Source organism: Mobula birostris, chromosome 17, assembly GCF_030028105.1.
Source record: "Mobula birostris isolate sMobBir1 chromosome 17, sMobBir1.hap1, whole genome shotgun sequence".
In the NCBI taxonomy this organism is placed as follows: Eukaryota; Metazoa; Chordata; class Chondrichthyes; order Myliobatiformes; family Myliobatidae; genus Mobula; species Mobula birostris.
In genome coordinates this window covers 22196178-22218662 of record NC_092386.1, presented here as the reverse complement: position 1 = coordinate 22218662, position 22485 = coordinate 22196178, and the positions used below count along the sequence as shown (strand labels likewise).

General features: G+C 37.5%; 1 protein-coding gene across 8 annotated transcripts in view; it reads left to right on the top strand.

Moving 5' to 3' along the window:
• The window catches only part of fbxl17 (F-box and leucine-rich repeat protein 17), a 697249-nt gene that overhangs the window by 211814 nt on the left and 462950 nt on the right, over positions 1-22485 (top strand). For all 8 annotated transcript variants that reach the window (XM_072281357.1, XM_072281361.1, XM_072281356.1 and 5 more), the window contains one exon: positions 10409-10516. In XM_072281357.1, coding sequence (XP_072137458.1) covers positions 10409-10516 — 108 coding nt within the window. The remainder of the gene's footprint in view (positions 1-10408; positions 10517-22485) is intronic.

Below are 22485 nucleotides of genomic sequence, written 5' to 3'. Positions count from 1 at the left end.
GGAGATGAATGCAGCTAAAGGTATGAATGATTTTTATGCTTTAATGTAGTGGATTCAAATGTCGATAGCCTTGAATTACAAACTCAGAAATACATGTATTAAATATTTCAGAAATGCACATCAGCCCATTAAACTGATTTCAACAAGCAATTTGAAACATACTGCTTGAAACTAAGGAAAATACTGCTTCCTGTGATTAGCAAAAATACATAAGAGAGTTTATTTATAAAAAGGGAGTGTACAATTTATCCATGTTTCCGATTAATTGCAGTCTTTTATCTAGAGGTTCTAACTTAATTAGATGAACTAACATTTGAATTTTAACTGTGTGTTCCTCAAATTTCCTTAATGAGTTGGTAGACAAAGAAACACTACCATAGGGATGATAAGTTTTGATATCTGGTTACTGTTGAATGTAGTTTATGTGTCAGTCAAAGTGCACTATCCTGGTCCTCAGTCATTCTTGGCCATGGAATGCAGAGGCAGCCACGTTTCCCACTTATGCAGTGTCCAATGCATATCATAACTCTGAATAAACCGGGTGCCAATTTTCTCCAAGTAGTCTTGTGATATCCATTATTTGAATACATTCATGGAGTTTGGTTGTTTTGGCAAATTGCATTGAAAATTGTCTGTTTTCTGAGTGACCAATTGATGGAAGTCTGGTGAGGGGTTTATCTTCTTCATTTGAGGTGCAAAAAACGATGTTTGTTGATGTTCAAATGATTAATTAAAGTAAGTTTTTAGAACATAGAACACAGAAAATCTACAGCACATTACAGGCCCTCCAGCCCACAATGTTGTGCTTACCATGTAACCTACTCTGGAAGCTGCCTAGAATTTCCCTACTGTAGAGCTCTCTATTTTTCTATTTTTCTAAAGTTACACCTGTAAATACATTTCTTTACGCAGAGGGCAGGGATGAATCTAGTATTCTCAACCCCCTCTACCTTGTCTTTTAGACTCTATAACAGATAGAAGGAAAGACTTGGTGAGGAGAAAAGAGGCAAAGAGCCAAAATGTAAAGAAAATGAAGACTACGTAGGAAAGTAAAATGCAGCTATTAAAATTTGTGGTAAGTTTCAGTGCGAAAGAGGTGGTTTGGTAGTAATACTTGCGTTCAAAACCAGAGACTGATAGATTTCTGGATTGGTGAGGAATCAACGGATGTTGGAAGTTACCAGGAAAATGGATTGTGTGGAATGGGCTGATCCTTTTCCTGTTCCTTATGCACTAATTTCAATTAATTGAACTTTAGTTAAGAGTAGCCAACAAGTCACTCTAACACCCAACTACTTACTCCCCAGTCACCCACTAGACTAGGTAGTTCTTTTTTAAGTTGATGGCAATTCTTTCTATAAGCTACAGGGAGTGCTCAGTGAATATTGTGGTACATCCTGCAAGGCAGCTGTTACGTACCCCGTAACCGGGTTGCCAAACCAGCAGAAATGGACCACTTAGTTGGAGTCTGGATTACTGGAACTAAGAAAGTTTTATTAAAGAAATAAGTAACACAGTACTCTAATCGTAAGGATATAAATGCAACAGGTTAGCAATGATAAAACACACATGTACACAGAACTAGAATGATAGGAATCAATCAAGCTCTATCGCAGTCTAGGGGTAAAATGATCAGTCTCAAGTGATGCAGAGTTCAGTTCAGCGTAGTAGAGTTCGCAGTAATCGCTGTTGTGCCGTTGGAGAGAGAGAGTGAGAATGCAAATTCTGATTCACACAGACCTTTGTTCTTCGCAGTTAGCTTTTGGGTGAACCCTTTTATGTCTTCTGTGGTCACCGACTGTGACCCCTCCGTTCTGGATACGACCGTTCTTCCGCGGTGAACCCGGCACCCAGGCAAGGGCGGACACACACACCAGGTTCCCGCCGATTGCACCTTTTCACCCTGTGCATCTATGGTTGGTGCCGCGATCAGACCTCCAAACTCCCACCGACTTGTGGGGGCACACTGCTCTTCCAGGGTCTCGTTATCTCGTGATCTCGTGGTGTGCCGTGCCTTAGCGAACCTGTTCCTTTTATCCCCCTGCTGGGGTATCGCCTGTCCATCAAACTTCAAACAGTTCAGGTTCAAAGCAACCGGTCTGTCAATACTCGGAACTGTGTCTCTTTTCGTTAATCTCTCTCCTCTCTCATTAACATTTTGAACGCTTCTCCATTGTCTCCCTTATCTCTCTCATCAGTATCAATCTTCTGATAACTTGGTTCGTCGTCACACAGCTAAGATCTTTTGCACCATGTATCTCCTTAAATAGATTGTATAATGAAAAGTGTGGAGATATGAATGGTTTTGTTAATTTGATTGGCCAGATTTAATGTCCAATGAAAGTGCAAAAGAATAGGCTGGATTAAGAAAAAAAGAGGTGAAAGCCAAAGTGAAAGCAAAATTAGTTTTATTATATTAAAAAGCCTTCAACCATTAAAACATACAAGGAACTCCAAACTTGTCATTGTTAAATTTCGGTGCTGAAGAGGTGGAATGGCACTAAGTAATACTTAGTATATAATTAAATGATCAATTATTCATTTCAGCTTTAACCTGATTACACTATATCTTGCTCACAAAATAGTGAAGAACAACATTTCAATTAAACGGGAATTTATATGATTTTTGTTGAAACTTAACATATCCCCACAACTGAATCATCTGTTCAATAATTTAAAGGATAGTTGATTCCAAAATAATCCAGATAACACAGTGTTAATCCCATCTGAATACGTATGAACAGTAACATATCAACTTTATTGGATTTTTGTCAGTCTCAATTAGTAATCTTCTTTCGTAAGCTAGTTTTTTTGAAAATAGACAAACCAGCTTGTCTAACAATTTGTTATTCAGTGATTTAAAAACAAAATATTAGATTTCATTAAGCTTGCTTTTTTTCAGATATCTGGTTCTTTTCTTGATGATATTTACAGAACCCACTTCCTTATATCCCATGTAACTCTGAGACAAAAAGGCATTTTTTTTTTCATTTTGAAAATTGTCAGAACATAAAGTCAAAAGCATTGGCAGTTGTGTATGTATTGGAACAAGGTTCAGATTATCCTGATCTAATTGAATGGCTGAGAAAACTTGAATTAAATGATCATCTTTCATTCTTATGCTTATAATTCACATCTTTCTTTTGCATTACCACAAGGATATTACCATAGGTCAGATGCCCCAATTAAGATCCTTTCCTCCTTAAATTTATTAGTGTATTTCCTGTTGATTGATTGTTTCCAACAAAAACCTTTTTTTAAAAAAGTTCAACTTTAACGCAATAACTGAAGAATGAGAACAATTGAAGAATATACCTGTCTGGATTTTTCTGACATTTCTGTGTTTATCTACTTTTTCTTTCAGCCTGCCTCTTTCACTCTCCCTCTCTCTTTTATCTTTCACATCTATACAGATGTTACAAATCGGAGTTTTTGTTTGGTAAGTCAGGTTTTTACATGTAAACAAAACACAGAAGGGGTATAGCAAGCCTCGCATTACACCTGCTGAAGTAATGGAAATTTGCCTTTAAAGAATCCCCAAACCATTCAACAAAAATTTGAGATGCAGAATAAAATTTGCTCTTCCAGAATTTATGCAAATAAACAAACACAAACTTTTTACTTCCAACTTGTATTTCTTGATGCATGTGGTGATAATACAGATTTGCTTTAGTGAAAATTGCAAGCTGAGCTATTTTCTAGGAACACAAAACCCCAGATAGAGTAATTGACATCTATTTCTGTTCGGTATTTCCTACCAAATCCCATGCCCTTGAAGGGAAGCAGACAATTTAAAATAATTTCTTAAAGTAATCGATTCAGTTACATTTTTTTCCATGTGTTTTCTACTACTGGAATATCAAATACCAGTACTGATGATTTGCCATGAGAACTGTGAACATTTTCTGAGCTCAGCATTAAATTAATGGCCAGCGACAACTGATAGTGCAGAGCAATAATATGCCTTATTTTTCTTGTCTTTGCAAGCACAAAGCACTTAATCTATAAATCAATAATGCAGTTTGCTGTCTGGCCAATATCAGCAAGTATTCACAAGCACTTGATTGGTTAACTCCTTATCAGGTGTCACTGTTTTCTTGAGGGTGAAGTTAATCAGGTTGGATAGCTCTTCTGTCAGGATTGAGTTCCATCCTTTTTGAACATAAACATATCAGAACCATAAATACTTTTATTTAAAAATGCATGAAGGTTTGTAAAGCAGATGCTAGAAGTTTAAAGCATAAGCATTAAACGCTGTAAGTACTCAGCAAGTCAGGCAGCATCGATGGAGAAAGCAACAGTTATAATTTTGGTTGATGGCCTTTTGCCAAATTCTTTCATTCGTTACCCTCCTGCTTTCTGAAGTACATTTAGGTTCAGTTCAGGAATGTCTTGATTGCAAAGTTTTCATGCCTTTATTGCAAGCCCTTCATGGCCTTGCTGTGTACTGCCTTTATAATATTCAAAATGCTTTTGAGATCTCTGCACTCCGACCTGTTCTCCATTCCCAGTATTAGTTCGTCCACCTTTAGCAACCATGACTTCAGCAGTCTCAGCCTCAAACTCTGGAATATCCTCCTTTAGTCTCTCTGCATTTATACTTCACTTTTTAATCCTTAACGATGATGTAATAAAACCATTTCTTTGCTTGTATTAGTACCATCTTGTATAGCTGTGTGCCATGTGACTTGGATCATTTTACTATGTTAAGGATGCAATGAAAATAATTGGTGTTTTGCATCTGTCCATGCATGAAAGTGTTAAAGGAAAGTGTCTTTGTCTAGGTGAACTTCATTAATGTTACCATTCTGCAATTTACATAATCTGTGGATTAACCACTACTGTTGATTAACATTGTTTTCTGTGTTCATTCTAATGACAATTTATACTGTGGTCCTTCAGCTAGGTCTATGAATATTCAATGTTATATTTGAGTACAATTTGTTTATGGGTTGTGATGTTATATATTCAGGCCGAGCTACTTTCTTGTGCATAATCATTGACTATTATAGGAGGATATTGTTTATTTGAGAAGATTTCCATTACTTACTGCTATTAAGCCTGCTCATCCATGTCATTCACAAAATTTCATTGTGCTAATAGGAAAAGGATTGCAAAGTGAAAGCCTTCCTCTGAGACACTCTATAGGATTATGTGTGCTCATCAGGTTTATAAATATTAGATCAAATGTAAGTTTGTGTTCAGTTTTTGCAATTAACACTGCTGCTGGTGCAAAATGTGACCATGGTTTAGGATTGCCTTGTTTGATATGTTTCCATTCCCTGGAAGTTCAGATAAGCACCCCAGGAGTTTGCTGGAGGAAAGTTGTAAAATTTTCAGAAAAATCAAGGAGTTCATTTAAGTTCACTCAGCAGTTTTCTGTCAGGGCCTATGAGAATTATATACAGCTCAAGGAGTATCCTCCAGCGTTCGGTTTCAAACTCTCTCTGGCATATTGGGCAAGATCAAGCTCAACATAGCCCATGCTTCCACCTTGCCCCATGTGCAATTCCCACTAATGAACTAAACATCTGCTACCCCAGTCAGTCTCGCTGAGCTGGAGGCTTTGCTGGCGTGGCTGCTAATCTCAAAGACATTGATGTTGTTTCAGATAATTAAAAATAAAGCAATCATACATATATTTGAAAACATGTTTAACAAATATTAATTAATAAAAATAAAAAATACTCTTCCCTTTCTGGCCCACTTTAGAGGAACTTTATACAGTTTAATCTATCAGCTCAGTGCCAGGTCCTGCCCCACGCTCAGCCAAGAAGGAAAAATCAGAAGGAATAGCATACGACTACAAGGGCATTCCTTACGACAGTGGGGAATGTTGTAAGCTTGTGTTTGTTTTTGCAACTGGCTGCAGCAGGGTAGCATGATACAGGCTTATTACAATCTATGTATGATGTGTTGCTCTGCATAACATCAGTGCAATGCTCTTCAGCTTTTTTAATTTCTGTGTGTCTAAATGACTGTATCCACTATTTTGCTATTCCTTTTGTATGCGTTAACATGAAGCATAGGGAATCTTTGGCAGCTGCCAGATGTTGGATCCAGATTGCATCTCTTTTTATCATCCGCTATCAAATCTGAACCTCTTACCGCCAGATACAACCTGCTGTTCGTTGTGTGTGCACTTTTCCCTTGGAATATTATTTTTTTCATGAACTAATGGTTAATGATGGAAAGGATTACTTTTCTGAAATACCTCATTTATAATTAAATAAAAATATTAATATTGCTGCACAATGGCCTACAGCAGGTGCAGCCACCAAAAGCAAACAATAAGGGATTCTCATATAGGTGATCCTGGTAAAGCGATAATTCCTGACCATCCCATGTTGTCCTGTTGATCAATTGAGCAATGACAAATCTACCTGTTGGCTAGAAGTTCTGTGGCTGAACACAGATTTTTATGACATTCCTGCAGCTTTCCAGATCATTTTGTTTTAACCTGGTGACCATTGCCAGCTCAAACTTTACTGTATTCAGTTTTACTACTTGGCTGTGCTTATAAATTGAACAGAAAGCCTTTGCATTTATCCTTTTAATGCCATTTTATTTTACTGGAATTTATTTTTAATAATGAGATTTTTGCACAAATGAAATGTTGTTTCATGCTGCTTCATGTACAAATGCAAAAACTATGAGACAATTTTCAGGTAGTTACATGCTCCCGTTGTTTTTAATTTTGGAAGGAAGCCAAAAACCATGTCCTGTTGTCTATGATACTGAATTCAGAAGCTCAGCTTTCCAGGATGTTACTAATTTTTCCACTTTGTTTAGGTCGACCAATCTGTCATTGCAATATGTGGGCCCAGGTTTATAGTATCAACTACTAGTTTTGGTTCAAGATTACTTGTTTCCTCAGATTTAAGCTAAACTTTTCTCTTTAACTATGAGCTGTAATTCCCACACTGTGTAGTGGCCAATACAAAAGACAATTTACTTAGAGTTTCTTAATCTTGCCATCACGTGACCTTATCTCAGTTTGCTTTTGGAGAAACCTTAATCTTAGTTTGATGAGCTCCAGACTTGAGGATGCTGTCCACATTCTGTGAGCTTCCAAATCTCTGCTAAATATATCTGTCTTGCCCAGTCTGTCATTGTTAATTTATTTTGGCTCCCCATTGCTGAACACATAGAATGAATCCCCCGTTTGTGTTTAAATTCCACCACTGCTTCATCCCTTTGATTGGTGCCCTCAAGAAATCCAGCAGCTCATTTTTGTATGATTGGCCACTCCTCAAACTCTGATTTTCAAAACAAACCCCCCTACTTTCAACTGGCAACAATACCTTCAGCTTCCGTGCACTGGGTTTCTTGAGGTAATTTTCTCCTTTTTTCATCTTCTATTTCCAACTTGCACTCCTTTAAGACCCTGCTTTAGATCTGTTCCTTTAGCCAAGTTTTTGATCTTTCTTCCATCAACATTCAACTTTGGGTCCGTATTTTGATTACACCTTTATGAAGGATATTGGGATATTTTTCTGTTCAAAAAAGAATAGAAGTTCAAGTTATTGTTTCTTGCCAGCTGTTGACTGTCAGAATGCAGCCAATGAAATAATCCAGTAGTGTATTTTGATCGTCAGCTATTAAAAGTAGTTGGATGACAATATGTAAAAAAATATACATTTTACATATTGAAAGAACTGCCTTATTAATGTTGATAGAACTTGCTAAAATGATCATGTAACATTGTACTTTTGGTAATGTGTGCTTTAAACCTTAATTTGCCCAGGATGAATATCCCTGTACTTTTCATCATTGTTCTAATTTTTGTTTTCCTAAATGTCTCTTAAGTGTAAAGATTGAATCTGACTCCAGCACCACCTCTGTCAGCTATTTCCAGATATCAACCACTCTGTGTAAAACAAACTTTACCCTATTACCATAAACCTATGCCTCTTGTTTATCCAATTTCTCCCCCTAACTAAAGTCCTCCAACTGAGGGACATCCTGCACTCTCTCCAACACAATCACATTCTGCCCATAGTTTGGAGACTTGAACTACACACTCAGTGTGTTCCAGTAATTTTTTAGTAAAGTTGCAATATAACATTGCAACTTTTTAATCTATGGCCCAACCTATGAAGACAAGGATGCTGTAACATTATCTACTTTTCATTTTCAAGGAACTATAGACTTGAGACTCAAGATTCTGTTCATCAACATCCCTCAGCGCCTCAACATTTACCACATATGCCCTACTTCTTATTTTGGATCCAATTAGTCAGTGCACCTTGAATCCCATGTGTCTTAATCTTGTGCCCAGAGTACCACATGGATCTTGGCAAACACCTTACAAAAATTCATACAGAGACAACATCTACTGCCGTGTCTTCATCAACCTTCTTGGTTATCTTCTCAAAAACTCAATTAAATTAGTGAGCAAGGATTTTCTCAAGCATTTCCCCATTTTAAATAAAGCAACCATATTAGATGTCCCCCAGTCTCCCAGCACCTCAGCATCTTAACAAAGAAGCAGAAGTTTTCTCTATGTCAAACCTATTTCCTCCATTGCTTCCCAAAGCAAACTGAGCAAGAGCTCATCTGGTTCTGTCCATCTTGTGCATCTATCTGCTCTTATGCATTCCATGATGTCTGACACATCCTCAGTAAGGCATACTCTAGAATATCCACGTACCCTTTCCTGAATTTACCATCTTTTAGGGATACAACAGTGAAAACAGTACTGGGCAAAAGTCTTAGGCACACTAGCTGTATATATGTACCTAAGACTTTTGCACAGTACTCTATTTGTCAACGTGGAGTGGAAAGCAAGTTTGTAAATCTGGTGGGAGTAAAGGATATTGGGAATAGTGAGTGAATACACACACCCCCAGTACTTTTGCACAGTACTGTAGATCAGCTGCTTAAATGGTGTCACAACAACATTCTTGCACTCAGTGTCAGCAAGGTGGGTCTGTTGATAGTGGACTTCAGGAAGGGGGAAGTCAGGTGAACTGACCCTTGTCCTCTTCGAGGAGTCAGCAGTGAAAAGGGTGAGCAGCATCAAGTTCCTGGCTGTCAATATCTCAGAGGATCCATTTTGGGTTCAACATATTGATGCAATTACAAAGAAAGCATGTCAGCAGCTATTTGTTATTATGAGTTTGAGGAGGTTTGGTATGCCACCAAAGACTCTGGCAAGTTTCTACAGATTTACCACGGAAAACATTCTGACTGATTGCATCACTGTCTGATATGGAGGCTCCAATGCACAAGACCGAAAAGGGCTGTTGAGGGTTGTAGACTTAGCCAACTCCATCACAGGCACAAACCTACCCACCATCAAGAAGATCTTAAGAAGCAGTACTTCAAGAAGGAAGCATTCATCTTTAAAGAATCTCACCATCCAGGATACGGTGCTTTCTCATTACTACCATCAGACAGGAGGTACAGGAGCCTGAAGATGCAAGTTCAATATTTTAGGAACAGCTTCTTCCCCTCTGCTATCAGATTTCTGAACAGTTCATGACCTAATTCTCTTTTGCATTCTTAATTTTTGTTTTTTTTTATTTTCAATGTCATAAATTCCTTTTATGTCTTGTACTGCACTGCTGCTACAAAATAAATTTCACAACATATGTCTGTGATAATAAACCTGATTCCGATTCTTTTATGTCCTTCTCCAAAGGTGAATACAGATTAGAAGTATTCATTTAGGATCTCGCTCACATTGCTCACCATTTTAGTGGCTTAACCCCTCCTTCCCTGGCTGTCCTCTCATGTGTGGTACTTATACAACACCTGTCATTGATTCTGTCGACAGAATCTTCAGGGAAGCTCATTTCATAACTTTCTAATATAAATGGCTGTCAAATTTATCTATTTGCTGCTATATTTTATTGATTTAAAAGCATTGTTTATCTTGCTGTGTGAAGAATTCAAGATAGGATAGTCATGATGGTGAAATTCAACAAAACGAATAGTAAAGAGAAAAGGGGTAAGGTGTAAGAGAGGCATTTAGTGGAATAAGAATGGAGAGCTGTCTTTTTTTTGGATAGAGAGATGGATTTTTTAAAAAATTAGCGTCTTTTATAAAATGATAGGAAGCTTGGCTGAATATAATAATATTTTTAGCAAATGATTGTCTATATTTGCAAATTATTTTGTTCTTTTCTTATGGCTCCTATGCATTTAAGTACTTCATTTATTTGTTAATCTGAACTTTTTTGCTCAGGGTGTCATTGCAAAACAAAAGCTTTTAGAAGCAGTTAAAATGAAGTGATTGTGAGCAGTTTTATGGTTTATTTCAGCGTTATGCCCTTTAAGCAAAATGTTCTTTCAAATTAACTTGAACTATAAAGTTGGTTAAAACTTTTTTCTGTTGATGAATGTATTGTTTAGCTGCTGGATAAATGTCACATTAATTTGTTTTTTTTCATTCTTCCTGCAGGTGACAGATAAATCGGTGAAAACATTTGCAGAACATTGTCCTCTGCTGCAGTATGTGGGTTTTATGGGCTGCTCTGTCACATCCCAAGGGGTCATTCACCTCACTAGGGTAAGTGGAGGGATAACAACCATTGATTATAAATCTCTATAATTACTGCTAAATCTGTAGCCATATTTTTGAAGAAACATGAAGTTAGACATGAGGACAGAAATAACATTTCTCCTATACTTCACTTTTCTAAGGTGGGTTTGGACTACTGTAAGATAAAAACTTCATGAAATATCTTCTAAGGATTTACTTCTGCATTATGCACGCAATGGGGTACATAAATGATATCCTGAAATATTTCAAAATCATTGTGGAGAATGCACCCAAATTCTCTACTTTTATACTTATTTAAATGTGAGTTTCTATCTATTGCAAAAAAAATGGAGAGGAAGGTTCTTAAGGAAAAAAAGTGTGATCTGAATTCTGAATGATTAATTTTAATTAACTGAATAACACTACAATGCAGTGCTAAACAAGGACTAAATAAGAAAAAACCTAGTAGAGAGTCATAGTGTTGAGGCTCTTTGGCCTCCCCATGTCTATTCCACCCATTGTACTATCTGCTGTTATCCCATTTACCTGCATTATATCCATAGCCTTTTACACCCTGGTGATATTCTTTTTGCATGCTCTTAAAGTATCTATCTCTAGCACCTCTTCAAGCACACATTCCAGACTCTTGCTTTCCCCATTGTGGAAAGAAAATCTACCCTTTAGAGTCCCTCTAATCCTCTTACTTTTCATCTTAAATCTAAACCCTCTTGCACTAGACAGCCCCACTGCAGGACAAAGGTTTCCCTCATCTACTTCTGTCAGATTCTCCCTCAGTTTCTGGCTTCAGGGAAAGCAAATCCAGCCTGTTTGGTCACTCATTTTGAAAATGCTCCAGTCCAGGTGATGTCCTTGTGGATCTCCCCTATACTCTATCCAGCACAATCACATTCATTTTATGGTGTGGCAACCAGAAATGCATTCCATTCTCCAGGCGTAGCCAAACCAATGTTCGGAACAGGACATCCAGGCTCTCATTCAGTGCCACCTTCATTCATGTGGAATCTTCCATGGCTGCTGGATGTCCTAACACATTTCAGAACTGATAACATATTTTTGAAATTGAAGATGGAACCAATTTCCACCCAGTTTGTTTCAAATGCTTAGGAAAAAAGCATTCTCAGTAGATTAATGAGGACAGAGACAAAATAAAACTTGATAGAAAATAATAACAAGAGAAAAAACTTGCAGTATTCCTGGTGAAGGGAGAAAGTAGAAAGAACTTTAAATGATATTGCCACAAATAGGAGTATGAAAAAATGTTACAAAGATTATCAAAATCACATAGCAGTAATTTTACAATTTCATCAGAAGATAAATGATGGGAAGGAGGTCTGTGAACTCTTCCTAAACTGGTAACAGTAAAATTTTAAACGAAAGTGAGGAAATGGCAAGTATATTTTAATTATTTTATTATTTGTATGGAAGGAAGAGTGATAGCAGGTTTGATATATCAACCAGGGAATTATCAATCAGATAGCTTATGAATTTTATAAAGATTTTAACAGATCCAAAAAGGGTGGTATTAATTTTGCTTGATCAACTTTTTTTTTCAAAAATGGATGGAATTTTTTGTCCCCTGCTTTAAGAAAGTACTTAATTTAAGAAACCATCAATTGAAACTATAGACAAGTTGTTGGTATGGATGAGGAACTTCGATGTATGACAGAAGACAAAGACCACTGATTAGGTGATTGAGGAGCCTATAGGGATTCATTTAAGTACTTAAAATATTCATTTATGAACAGCTTAGATAATAGAGATCTATAAATGGTCAAAGTAGGAAGCCATGTGTAGACAAGTTTTGATTGGCATTATAGTACTCAGAGACATTGTGCTCCAAAGGGCTTATTCCCGTACTGTACTTTTGCATGTTCTCCAATTTATTTTTTAATAACATAGAAATCTTCCATTGAAAGTTTATGTTTTGGATTAAAATACAGCTGTGAGAATTTAACATAGCAAAGTGAATGTTACTATATGCAGAAGTTACTAGAGCAGCATGAGAAATCTAAAATAAGTCATTTCACTAACACCAGAGACTCTACAAATGCTGGGAATCCAGAGCAACACTTCTTCAGTACTGCAGTGGAATGTTAGCCTAGATTTTTAAACTCAAATCCTTGGAGTGGGAATTGAACGTGGAATCTAAGAGGCACGAGTTCAACATTTGAACCAACATTTCCTCTGTCATCCACAGCTTTGTTACAGAGGAAAAAATATTTCAGTTTGGCCTTATAAGATCCAAAAGTCCACTGGCACTTCTCACATTAAACTTCAGTTTTAACTTCTCACTTGATTATCATTTATTACTGATGTTGCAAAGCATCAACATGTCTTTAGTTCGGTTGCAAAAGAACCAACTAATTGCAAGTAAATCTATTTACCATCTCTGTTCCCTGGTAAAACTTTTTTTCCTGTTAGTGGCAGTCTTCGAGGAAGCAAGATAATCCTCACATTTTGAAAACAGCAAAGAGAACAGTGTCAGTGTTACAATGGTGTGAGTCCATTGTGTCTTGGTCCTAATGGGACTTGTGTCTAATTCATAATAACTTGATTGCAGATCAGTTATCTGGATTTAGCAGGCAGTGGGATATTGCTTCTTTAGGACATCTTACATTAAGCTTAGCAGATTACCTCCTCCAGGCTATTTATTATAAATGTATTGTGTGCTCTGCTTTTTATTCCCCCAGTTGTTTTAAAAAATAATAATTTTTCTTCTTCTTTCTTCCTGTCATTGCATGACAGTGAGTGCCACTTAAGAATTCACAAAGGCAGCCTTAGGTTATTGAAGAAATAAAATCTATCCTGTTTCATCAACACACTATACTGTGTATCCACATGGTCTGGTAAAGTGGCTTGCTAGGGATAAATTTCACAAAATGGGTTTGTTCCTTTTATTAAGTGTTTTCCTCAGTCTGTGATTTGTTATAGTTGCAGCAAAAAGTCCCTATGATTCTAATGAGTAGAGCAGGCTAGATTGGTGGGAGGGGGGGAAGAAATGATCAATTGTCTATAATTGAACATGTATATGTAATCTGTACTTCTTGATTGATGGTCTTTTTCACAAGACAAATTCCTTTTAGCCTTCAGCTTCAAATAATTAGTTTTGGATTTATCATTTTCACTTTTAGATATAAGCTGTTAACATTCCATTTTCTCACAAATTATTATGCTGTAGAGTGGTATAAAATCAATGATTGCAACTGTAATTTTATATAACTTTGTTGTGAGTATCCAAAGTGTTGTATTTAATATTATACTATACTGTGGGAAATTAGAGAAGAAATTACAGGAGTCCTGGCTAAGATACACTCAGTAGCCATTATTTTAGGTACAGGAATAGAACCCAATGTGGTTTTCTGCTGCTGTAGTCCATACACTTCAAGGTTTGATGTGTTGCATATTCAAAGATACCCTTCTGCACACCACTGTTCTGACATTTGGTTATTTGAGTTACTGTTGTCTTCCTTTCAGCTAGAACCAGTATAGCCATTCTCCTCCGATCTAGAGTCATAGGGTCATACAATACTCCCACAGAAATCGGCCCCTTGATCTATCAAGTCTCTGCAGAACCAATAATTTGCTTAGTCCACCGAACTGCAATCAGACCATAGCTTTTCATACCTCTCCCATCCATGTACCTATCCAAATTTCTCTTAAATGTTGCAAATAATCCCACATCTGCCACTTGCACTGGCAGCTCATTTCTCACCTTCACCACAATATGAGTGAAAAAGTTCTCTGTCATGTTCACCTTAAATATTTCACCTTTCACCCTTAACCCATGACCTCTAGTTTATTCTCACTCATTCTCAGAGTGGAAATAGCCTGCTTGCATTTATCCTATCTATATGCCTCATATTTTGTATACCTCTACCAAATTTCCCCTCAGTCTTCTATGTTTTAGAGAATAAAATCCTAACCTATTCAGCCTTTCCTTCTAAATCCGGTCCTCAAGTTACAGCAACATCCTTGTAAATTTTCTGTGCACTCTTTCTTTAAAACCAACAGAAGGCAACTAAAGTCATTCAAAAGCTAAAGATGGAATACAAAAGCAAGCTAGCCAGTAATACTAAAGAGGATACCAAAAGTTTTTTCAGATACATTAAGTTTAAAAAAGAGGCGAAACTGGAGATCAGACCACTGGAAAACAATGCTGGAGAGGCAGTAATGGGGAACAACAAAACAGCTGACGGACTGAATAAGTATTTAACATCAGCTTTACTGTGCAAGATACTAGCAGTGGTGGTGGAAGTTCCAGGTGTCAGGGGGCATGAAATGTGTGAAGTTAGCATAAATAGAGAGAAGGTGCTTAAAAGGACTGAAGGCAGACAAGTCATCTGGACCAGATGATGTACACCCAAGAGTTCTGAAGGAGCTGGATGAAGAGATCATGGAGGCATTAGTAATGATCTTTCAGGAATAACTAGATTCTGAAATAGTTCTGGAAGACTGGAAAATTGCAAAAGTCAATCCACTCTTCAAGAAGGGAGAGAGGCAGAAGAAAGGAAACTATAGGCCAGTTAGTCTGAACTCAGTAGTTGGAAAAATGTTGGAGTCGATTATTAAGGATGAGGTCTCGGGTTACTAGGAGGCACATGATAGAATAAATACGTCGTAGTCAGTATTTTTTCCTCAAGGGAAAATGTTGTCTGCCAAATCTGTTGGAATTCTTTGAAGAAATAACAAGCAGGATAGACAAAGGAGAATCAGTTGATATTGTGTACTTGGATTTTCAGAAGGTCATTGACAGAGTGGCACACTTGAAGCTGCTTAACAAGCTGCGAGTCCAAGGTATTACAGGAAAGGTTCTAGCAGTGGCTGATTGGAGGAGACACAGAATGGTAATAAAGGAGCCTTTTCTGGCTGGCTGCTAGTGACTAGTGGTGTTCCACAGGGTTCTCTTGGGGTGATTCTTTTTACGTTATATGTCAATGATTTGGATGATGGAATTGATGGCTTTGTTGAAAAGCTTTCAGACGATATGAAAGTAGGTGGAGGTGCAGGGAGTTTTGAGGAAGTAAAGCCACAGAAGGGCAAAGAAATGGCAGATGGAATACAGTATTGGGAAGTGGCAGATGGAGTTCAACCAAATAAGTGTGAGGTGGTTCATTTTGGTAGGTCAAATATGATGGCAGAATATAGTATTAACGTAAGACTCTTGGCAGTGTGGCGGATCAGAGGGATCTTGGGGTCCGAGTCGATAGGACGCTCAAAGCTGCTGCGCAGGTTGACCCTGTGGTTAAGAAGGCATATGGTGCATTGGCCTTCATCAACCATGGGATTGAGTTCAGGAGCCGAGAGATAATGTTACAGCTGTTTAGGACCCCCACTCGGAGTACTGTGCTTAGTTCCGGTCACCTCACTATGGGAGGGGGGAACGTCGACTCAGACCATGCGAGGCCTGCATTGGGCATTTTCATGCCTTACAAGGCACAGATTGGAATGTGGGGCGCCACTCCTCGCACAGACACTAGAGCAGTGTGTGGCTAAGTGCCTTGCTTAAGGGCACAAACACGCTGCCACAGCTGAGGCTTGAACTAGCGACTTTGAGATAACTAGACGAATGCCTTAACCACTTGGCCACGTGCCCAACACAAACTACAGGAAGGATGTGGAAACTATAGAAAGTGTGCAGAGGAGGTTTACAAGGTTGTTGCCTGGATTAGGGAGAATGCCTTATGAGAATAAGTTGAGTGAATTTGGCCTTTCCTCCTTGGAGCAACAGAGGATGAGGGGTGACCTGACAGAGGTGTATAAGATGATGAGAGGCATTGATCGTGTGGATAGTCAGAGGCTTTTTTCAAGGGCTGAAATGGCTAACACAATAGGGCACAGTTTTAAGGTGATTGGGAGTAGGTACAGAAGAGATGTCAGGGGCAAGTTTTTTATGCTGAGGGTGGTGAGTGTGTGGAGTGGGCTGCCGGCAATGGTGGTGGAGGCAGATACAATAGGGTCTTTTAAGAGACTCCTGGAAAGGTACATGGAGCTTAGTAAAATAGTGGGCTATGTGTAACCTTAGGTAATTTCTAAAGTAGGTACATGTTCAGCACAGCACTGTGGGCCGAAAGGCCTGTATTGTGCTCTAGGGTTTCAATGTTTCTAGACAGATCAATTGTCTCTTGTCCTGCCATGTTCTTGGAGATGGAGGCTACCATTCTGTGGAACTGTTTTACACTGCTTTCTGTGTTTTAAATTAGACACATTGATGTTTCAGGTAATCTACTGGATTGGAGATCATATCCAAATAAGAAGTTATTTGTGAAGTGTTCTTTGATATAACGTAACATGCAGGTTTGTGAATTTTGGGGTTGGTGCCTGCCTGGAGTGATTCGAGCTGGTTACTGAAGAGAACAAATAGCCATAAATTACTGACTACCACTTGCTGGGAAGAGAGCAATAAATGGATGCTGGCCTAGAGCAGAGCCAATAAAAAGGTGTTAAAGGTCAATCAGATGACCTGTGGCCAATGACACGAGTTGAATTGGTAAGGAACGAGTATAAAAGGGACAGTTCCAGTGTGCTATCAGTGATAACTCTCTCAAGAGACTCACCATCGCAAGGATGAACTCCCATGCCAGGGGCTGGTTGAAGAAAGGATCAATCATCTGACCAATGGAGATCCTCTATTTTGGTGTCCTAACCTGGTTCCATTGACGAGTGGTCAACACTGCTTGAAAGGAAATTTGCCTGAGCTCATTGTTGTTTGTCATCTGTATCAGTAGTTTGGAAGAGAATGTACAAGACATGGATTGTAAATTTATAGATGACAGTAATATAAGTAGTATCATAGACGATGAAGTTGCATAACAGATATGTCAGAGGAATTTTGTTCTTGGCCGAGGAATTACAAATGGAGTGGACAGTATTTCATTGTGGAAAAACAGATCAGGAGAGGACTTTCATAATGAATGATAGTGCTCTGGGGAGTGTTGTTAGAACTGAGGGACCTAGGGGTACAAGTACATGGCTCCTTGAAAGAGACGTCACAGATAGAAAGCTGGTGGGGAATACAGAAGTTGAAATGTTATGTTGCATTTTTATGAGACTTTGTGAGGCTGTATTTATAAGATTGGGTTCAGTTTTATTATACTACTACATTAAGCTGAAAAGAGTGCAGAGAAAATTTACAAGGATGTTGCCACAGCTAGAGGGTCTGAGGAGAGTAGTTTACCAAATTGGTAATTTAATTCTTATAGTGTAGGAGAAGGAGTGATTTTATAGACATCACTAATTTGATTTTTTTCAGTCTACATTTGAATTCAAGCTTGCATTATTATTGTGTTAACCTTACTGTAAACGTGTAGTTTCTTGGTTTATGAGAGGACATACAAACGTTTGTACATTACAAAGGTTGATTGGGAGCAAGAGACAACTCCTACCCGCAGTGTTGCTGTTTCTTAGCTCCCTTCAAATCAGTTCTAGTTTTGATTTCCAATTAGATCCAGTCTGTCAACAGCTTTTTTCATATCCTTTGTTATCAGGACTACTATGTTTTTTTTTACTAATTTGGCCATCAATGTCAGGTATCGTGGAACATTCAATACCTAACTTTGATTGTAGTAGCTGTGTATTGTGTACATCAAGGATCAACTTTATTCGCCCTATGCACTTATATGTATTAGGAATTTGCTGTGTTGTTTTAGTGCATCATGCAGTAAAAACATTTAACAATTATAAATAATAAAGAGTTATATAAAATAATATTAGAATATTGTTACATATTAGAATGAAGCATTAATTTTTATCTAGTTGTTTATTGTACCTGATAGAAAAATGATATCTTTACAACTATCATAATAAATAAATGTTTCTATAAATTCAGTCCTTCCATTTCTATCCTAGTTTGAATTTTCTTTCCTTACTGATATTTGATACCTGTATATTTATGATTTGGGCAGCAGGGTTCACTATGGTCTCTGTTATAATAGTTTCTTAAATGGACAAATAATAACAGAACCTGAAAACTGAATTGATCCCAAGTATTTTGATTGTGTGCTATTGAGCTTCTATTGTAAATGCCTTTGGATAAAATCCAAAGTAAATTTGTGCTGATTGAATCGTTTGTGTTCAGCCAGGTTAAAATGTAATCTTCAGCAACCTTCTGTCAAATATGCTCAATCTCACACAGAATAAATGCCTTCATTGTCAACTATAATTAGAATGCCCTGAAATTAAATATGTTTTAAATCTTGAGGAAGCAATAATGTGTGTAATTACCTTTAATCCCGTGGAGTGATATATAGACCTGTAAGAGTTATTTCCTTGGTTGCAGCTCTGTCTGTGCAAGGTGCTTAAGAGCGCAATATATGTTATTCAAAAAATTGGTTAAAGTGATGAGGAAGAACATTTAGATCTAGAATATTGAGTGTGGGAGGTGGCATCCCAATTGTCGAGAAATAATGTAACTGGGCTACATGTGCAGGAAGAATAACTTGAACCTCCTATCTTGCATCTTTGAAACATCTTAATGTTTTCAATTCGAATTATATTGAAGTTTATTGATTATTGATTTGGTGATTAGAACAGCCAAATTACCATCATACAAAGAAGTTGAATGGCTTGTCGTTGTTTTGAGATTGGTTTGCCATAGGATTACATAGGAATTCATCAAAGATCCAGGCATGTTCTTAAATTAGTGTCTGTTGAATAATTTCAGCTCCTATTAGGAAATTTTTCTTATGCCATTTTTTTCAGCTTACATTGGTATGTTGCCTGAATTTGCAAGAAAGTTGATTTTGGATCATCTGAGCTAACCTAACGTCTTCATAGAATGGAGTACAATTAATGAGCCCATTAACAAAATGTTACCTTATAATCATGATTTAGATTACTGTGTCTTGGTAGTGGGTTTAGATTTTTTTTATAATAAAACTATTATAATTCAATTTAATTCATTTGTTTGATTATGAATATGGGGTACTGTGATTGCAATAGTATGATTTAGATATAGTGCATTCTGTACTATTCTATTCTCATTGATTCATGAACCTTCATGAATTCTGTATTCTATATGAAATTTAATAAAAATATTGAAAGAGAGATTACTGTGAACAGCAAACTCAAAACATGTTAGATTATCAGTACAGGGGAGGAGAAAACAAGAAATGAGTGACTTCTTCGAGAAACAATGAAATTCTGATTGTGGAATAAAAGCACTATAAAGAAATGTTTGTACAGTGAAGAGCTGCTTAGTGCTTGAAATGAAGTTGGAATTATCAGAATTTTGGCAAGCTTTGCAGGGGTTCCCAAACTCATGCCACTGACCCCTTGGTTAATGGGGCCCATGCATAAAATGTTGGGAACTCAAGGTACATATGTTATTTGACTGACGACCACCAACATCATTGATAGTGAAAGTCCCATGTGTTTTAATAGTAAATTATTGACCTAGACTGACTACTACTTTGACACTGCCCAGCTCACTAAAATAGCTCAGCCACTTTCTGACTTCCTGTAATTGAATGACTCTGATCAGTATGTTATTGCTCCTGACTGTTTCTTGTGCAACTGCTGGTGCACTTCATCAGTGGCTAGTGAATGGTTTAGCAAGGAAGAGGGTCAAATTTGTGTATCTCCATTGTGACAGAGACTTATAACTTTTCTGAAAAATTCAAAGAACTTTTTTCATTTGGCTTTACAAATGTTGGAGAATTCTGAATAGATGTTGCTCAGCGTGGGCTTTTTCTCATTATTCATCAGTCACACACCTGACATGTATAACTGATAGTAAGAAAATTTGAAATCAAATGTAAGATTTTTAAAAGAAAAAAACCACTATTTGAAGCATATGTCATCTACTTTTCTGCATTATAGTCCCAAGATCTCTATTAGAAATCAGAAATCCTTTCTCAGATAAATATTGGATTGACTATATACGTAGGCAACATAAATGTCATTGGATAAAAACATAAGCACTATGATATCTGATGTTATAACTTCCAGAATTGACAGTTATAGCATTTTAAACTGGGAATGAAAGTTTTTTTGATGTTCTTTGTACATTTTGTGAGATTTGTTGTCAACTTATTTGAGTTCTTGTGTTTTTGATCAGTCAATCTTTCAAGGAATCTTTTTTTTACAGATGGAGCTGTTGTTTGTGTGTAACATTTTTGATAACTGGATTTTTTATAGCTCTTTCAGGCTAGGACACCATTTCAACAATATAACTTTTTAAGTGTTACGTTAGCATATTTACAACGAATTATAGAATTGCTGAAACACAAAAGGAGTTCATTCAGCTTAGGCCTGTACAAGCTTCTTATAAAGTAGTCTGCACATTCCTTTTATCCAATTCTTTTCTTTCCCTGTAGCCTGCAATTTTTAAACCTTCAAGTATTTATACAATTCGAATTTGAAAACCATAATTGAATCAGAAATCAGAGTAATCCACATCATTGTTACTTGCTGTAGAATGTTTTTCCTCGTGTCACCCTTAGATCTTTAGCTTTCATTTTAAATTTGTGCCCTCTGTTCTTGACCTTTCCTTGGATGGGAACTGTTTTTCTTCAGGACATTATTTAAATGTGTCATAATTTTGTATATCTCTATCAAATCTCCTCTCAACTTTATGAGAGTAACCCAAATTCCAAAGACTGTTTTTGTAATTAAAGTAATTTTTCTCCCAGAATAGTCCTTTGGAATCTCAAATGAACCATCTGAAGAGCTTTGACATCCCTCCCAAATTTGTGATCAGCAGATTGTACTCAATACTTAAGTAATATCTTAACTGCTGTATAAAGGCTCAAAATGACCTCTTTGTTTTCTATATTGCATTTCTGTTTATGAACAATGGCATCCCTTATTCTGCTGTAATTCCATGGTCAACTTGCATTCATTGCTTCGAGAATTTAATGCACAATTCATTCATGTCCCTCTTCTCACTCACCAAATTTAGAAATATATACAGGTTTCCCCCGCCATCCGAAGGTAGAGCGTTCCTATGAAACAGTTCGTAAGCCAAAATGTCGTAAAGCGAAGAAGCAATTACCATTTATTTATATGGGAAAATTTTGTGAGCGTTTGCTGAGCTTCGCGCATTTTTCTATCATAGGAAACATAGAAAACATAGAAAATAGGTGCAGGAGTAGGCCGTTCAGCCCTTCTTTTGCCATTTATTATGATCATGGCTGAGGTTCTGCCATTTATTATGATCATGGCTGATCATCCAACTCAGAACCCTGCACCAGCCTTCCCTCCATACCCTCTGATCCCCCTAGCCACAAGGGCCATATCTAACTCCCTCTTAAATATAGCCAATGAACTGGCCTCAACTGTTTCCTGTGGCAGAGAATTCCACAGATTCACCACTCTCTGTGTGAAGAAGTCTTTCCTAATCTCAGTCCTAAAAGGCTATCCCTTTATCCTCAAACTGTGACCCCTCGTTCTGGACTTCCCCAACATCGGGAACAATCTTCCTGCATCTAGCCTGTCCAATCCCTTTAGGATTTTATACGTTTCAATCAGATCCCCCCTCAATCTTCTAAATTCCAACGAGTACAAGCCTAGTTCATCCAGTCTTTCTTCATATGAAAGTCCTGCCATCCCAGGAATCAATCTGGTGAACCTTCTTTGTACTCCCTCTATGGCAAGGATGTCTTTCCTCAGATTAGGGGACCAAAACTGCACACAATACTCCAGGTGTGGTCTCACCAAGGCCTTGTACAACTGCAGTAGTACCTCCATGCTCCTGTACTCGAATCCTCTCGCTATAAATGCCAGCATACCATTCACCTTTTTCACCGCCTGCTGTACCTGCATGCCCACTTTCAATGACTGGTGTATAATGACACCCAGGTCTCGTTGCACCTTCCCTTTTCCTAATCGGCCACCACTCAGATAATAATCTGTTTTCCTATTTTTGCCACCAAAGTGGATAACTTCACATTTATCCACATTAAGTTGCATCTACCATGAATTTGCCCACTCACCCAACCTATCCAAGTCACCCTGCATCCTCTTAGCATCCTCCTCAC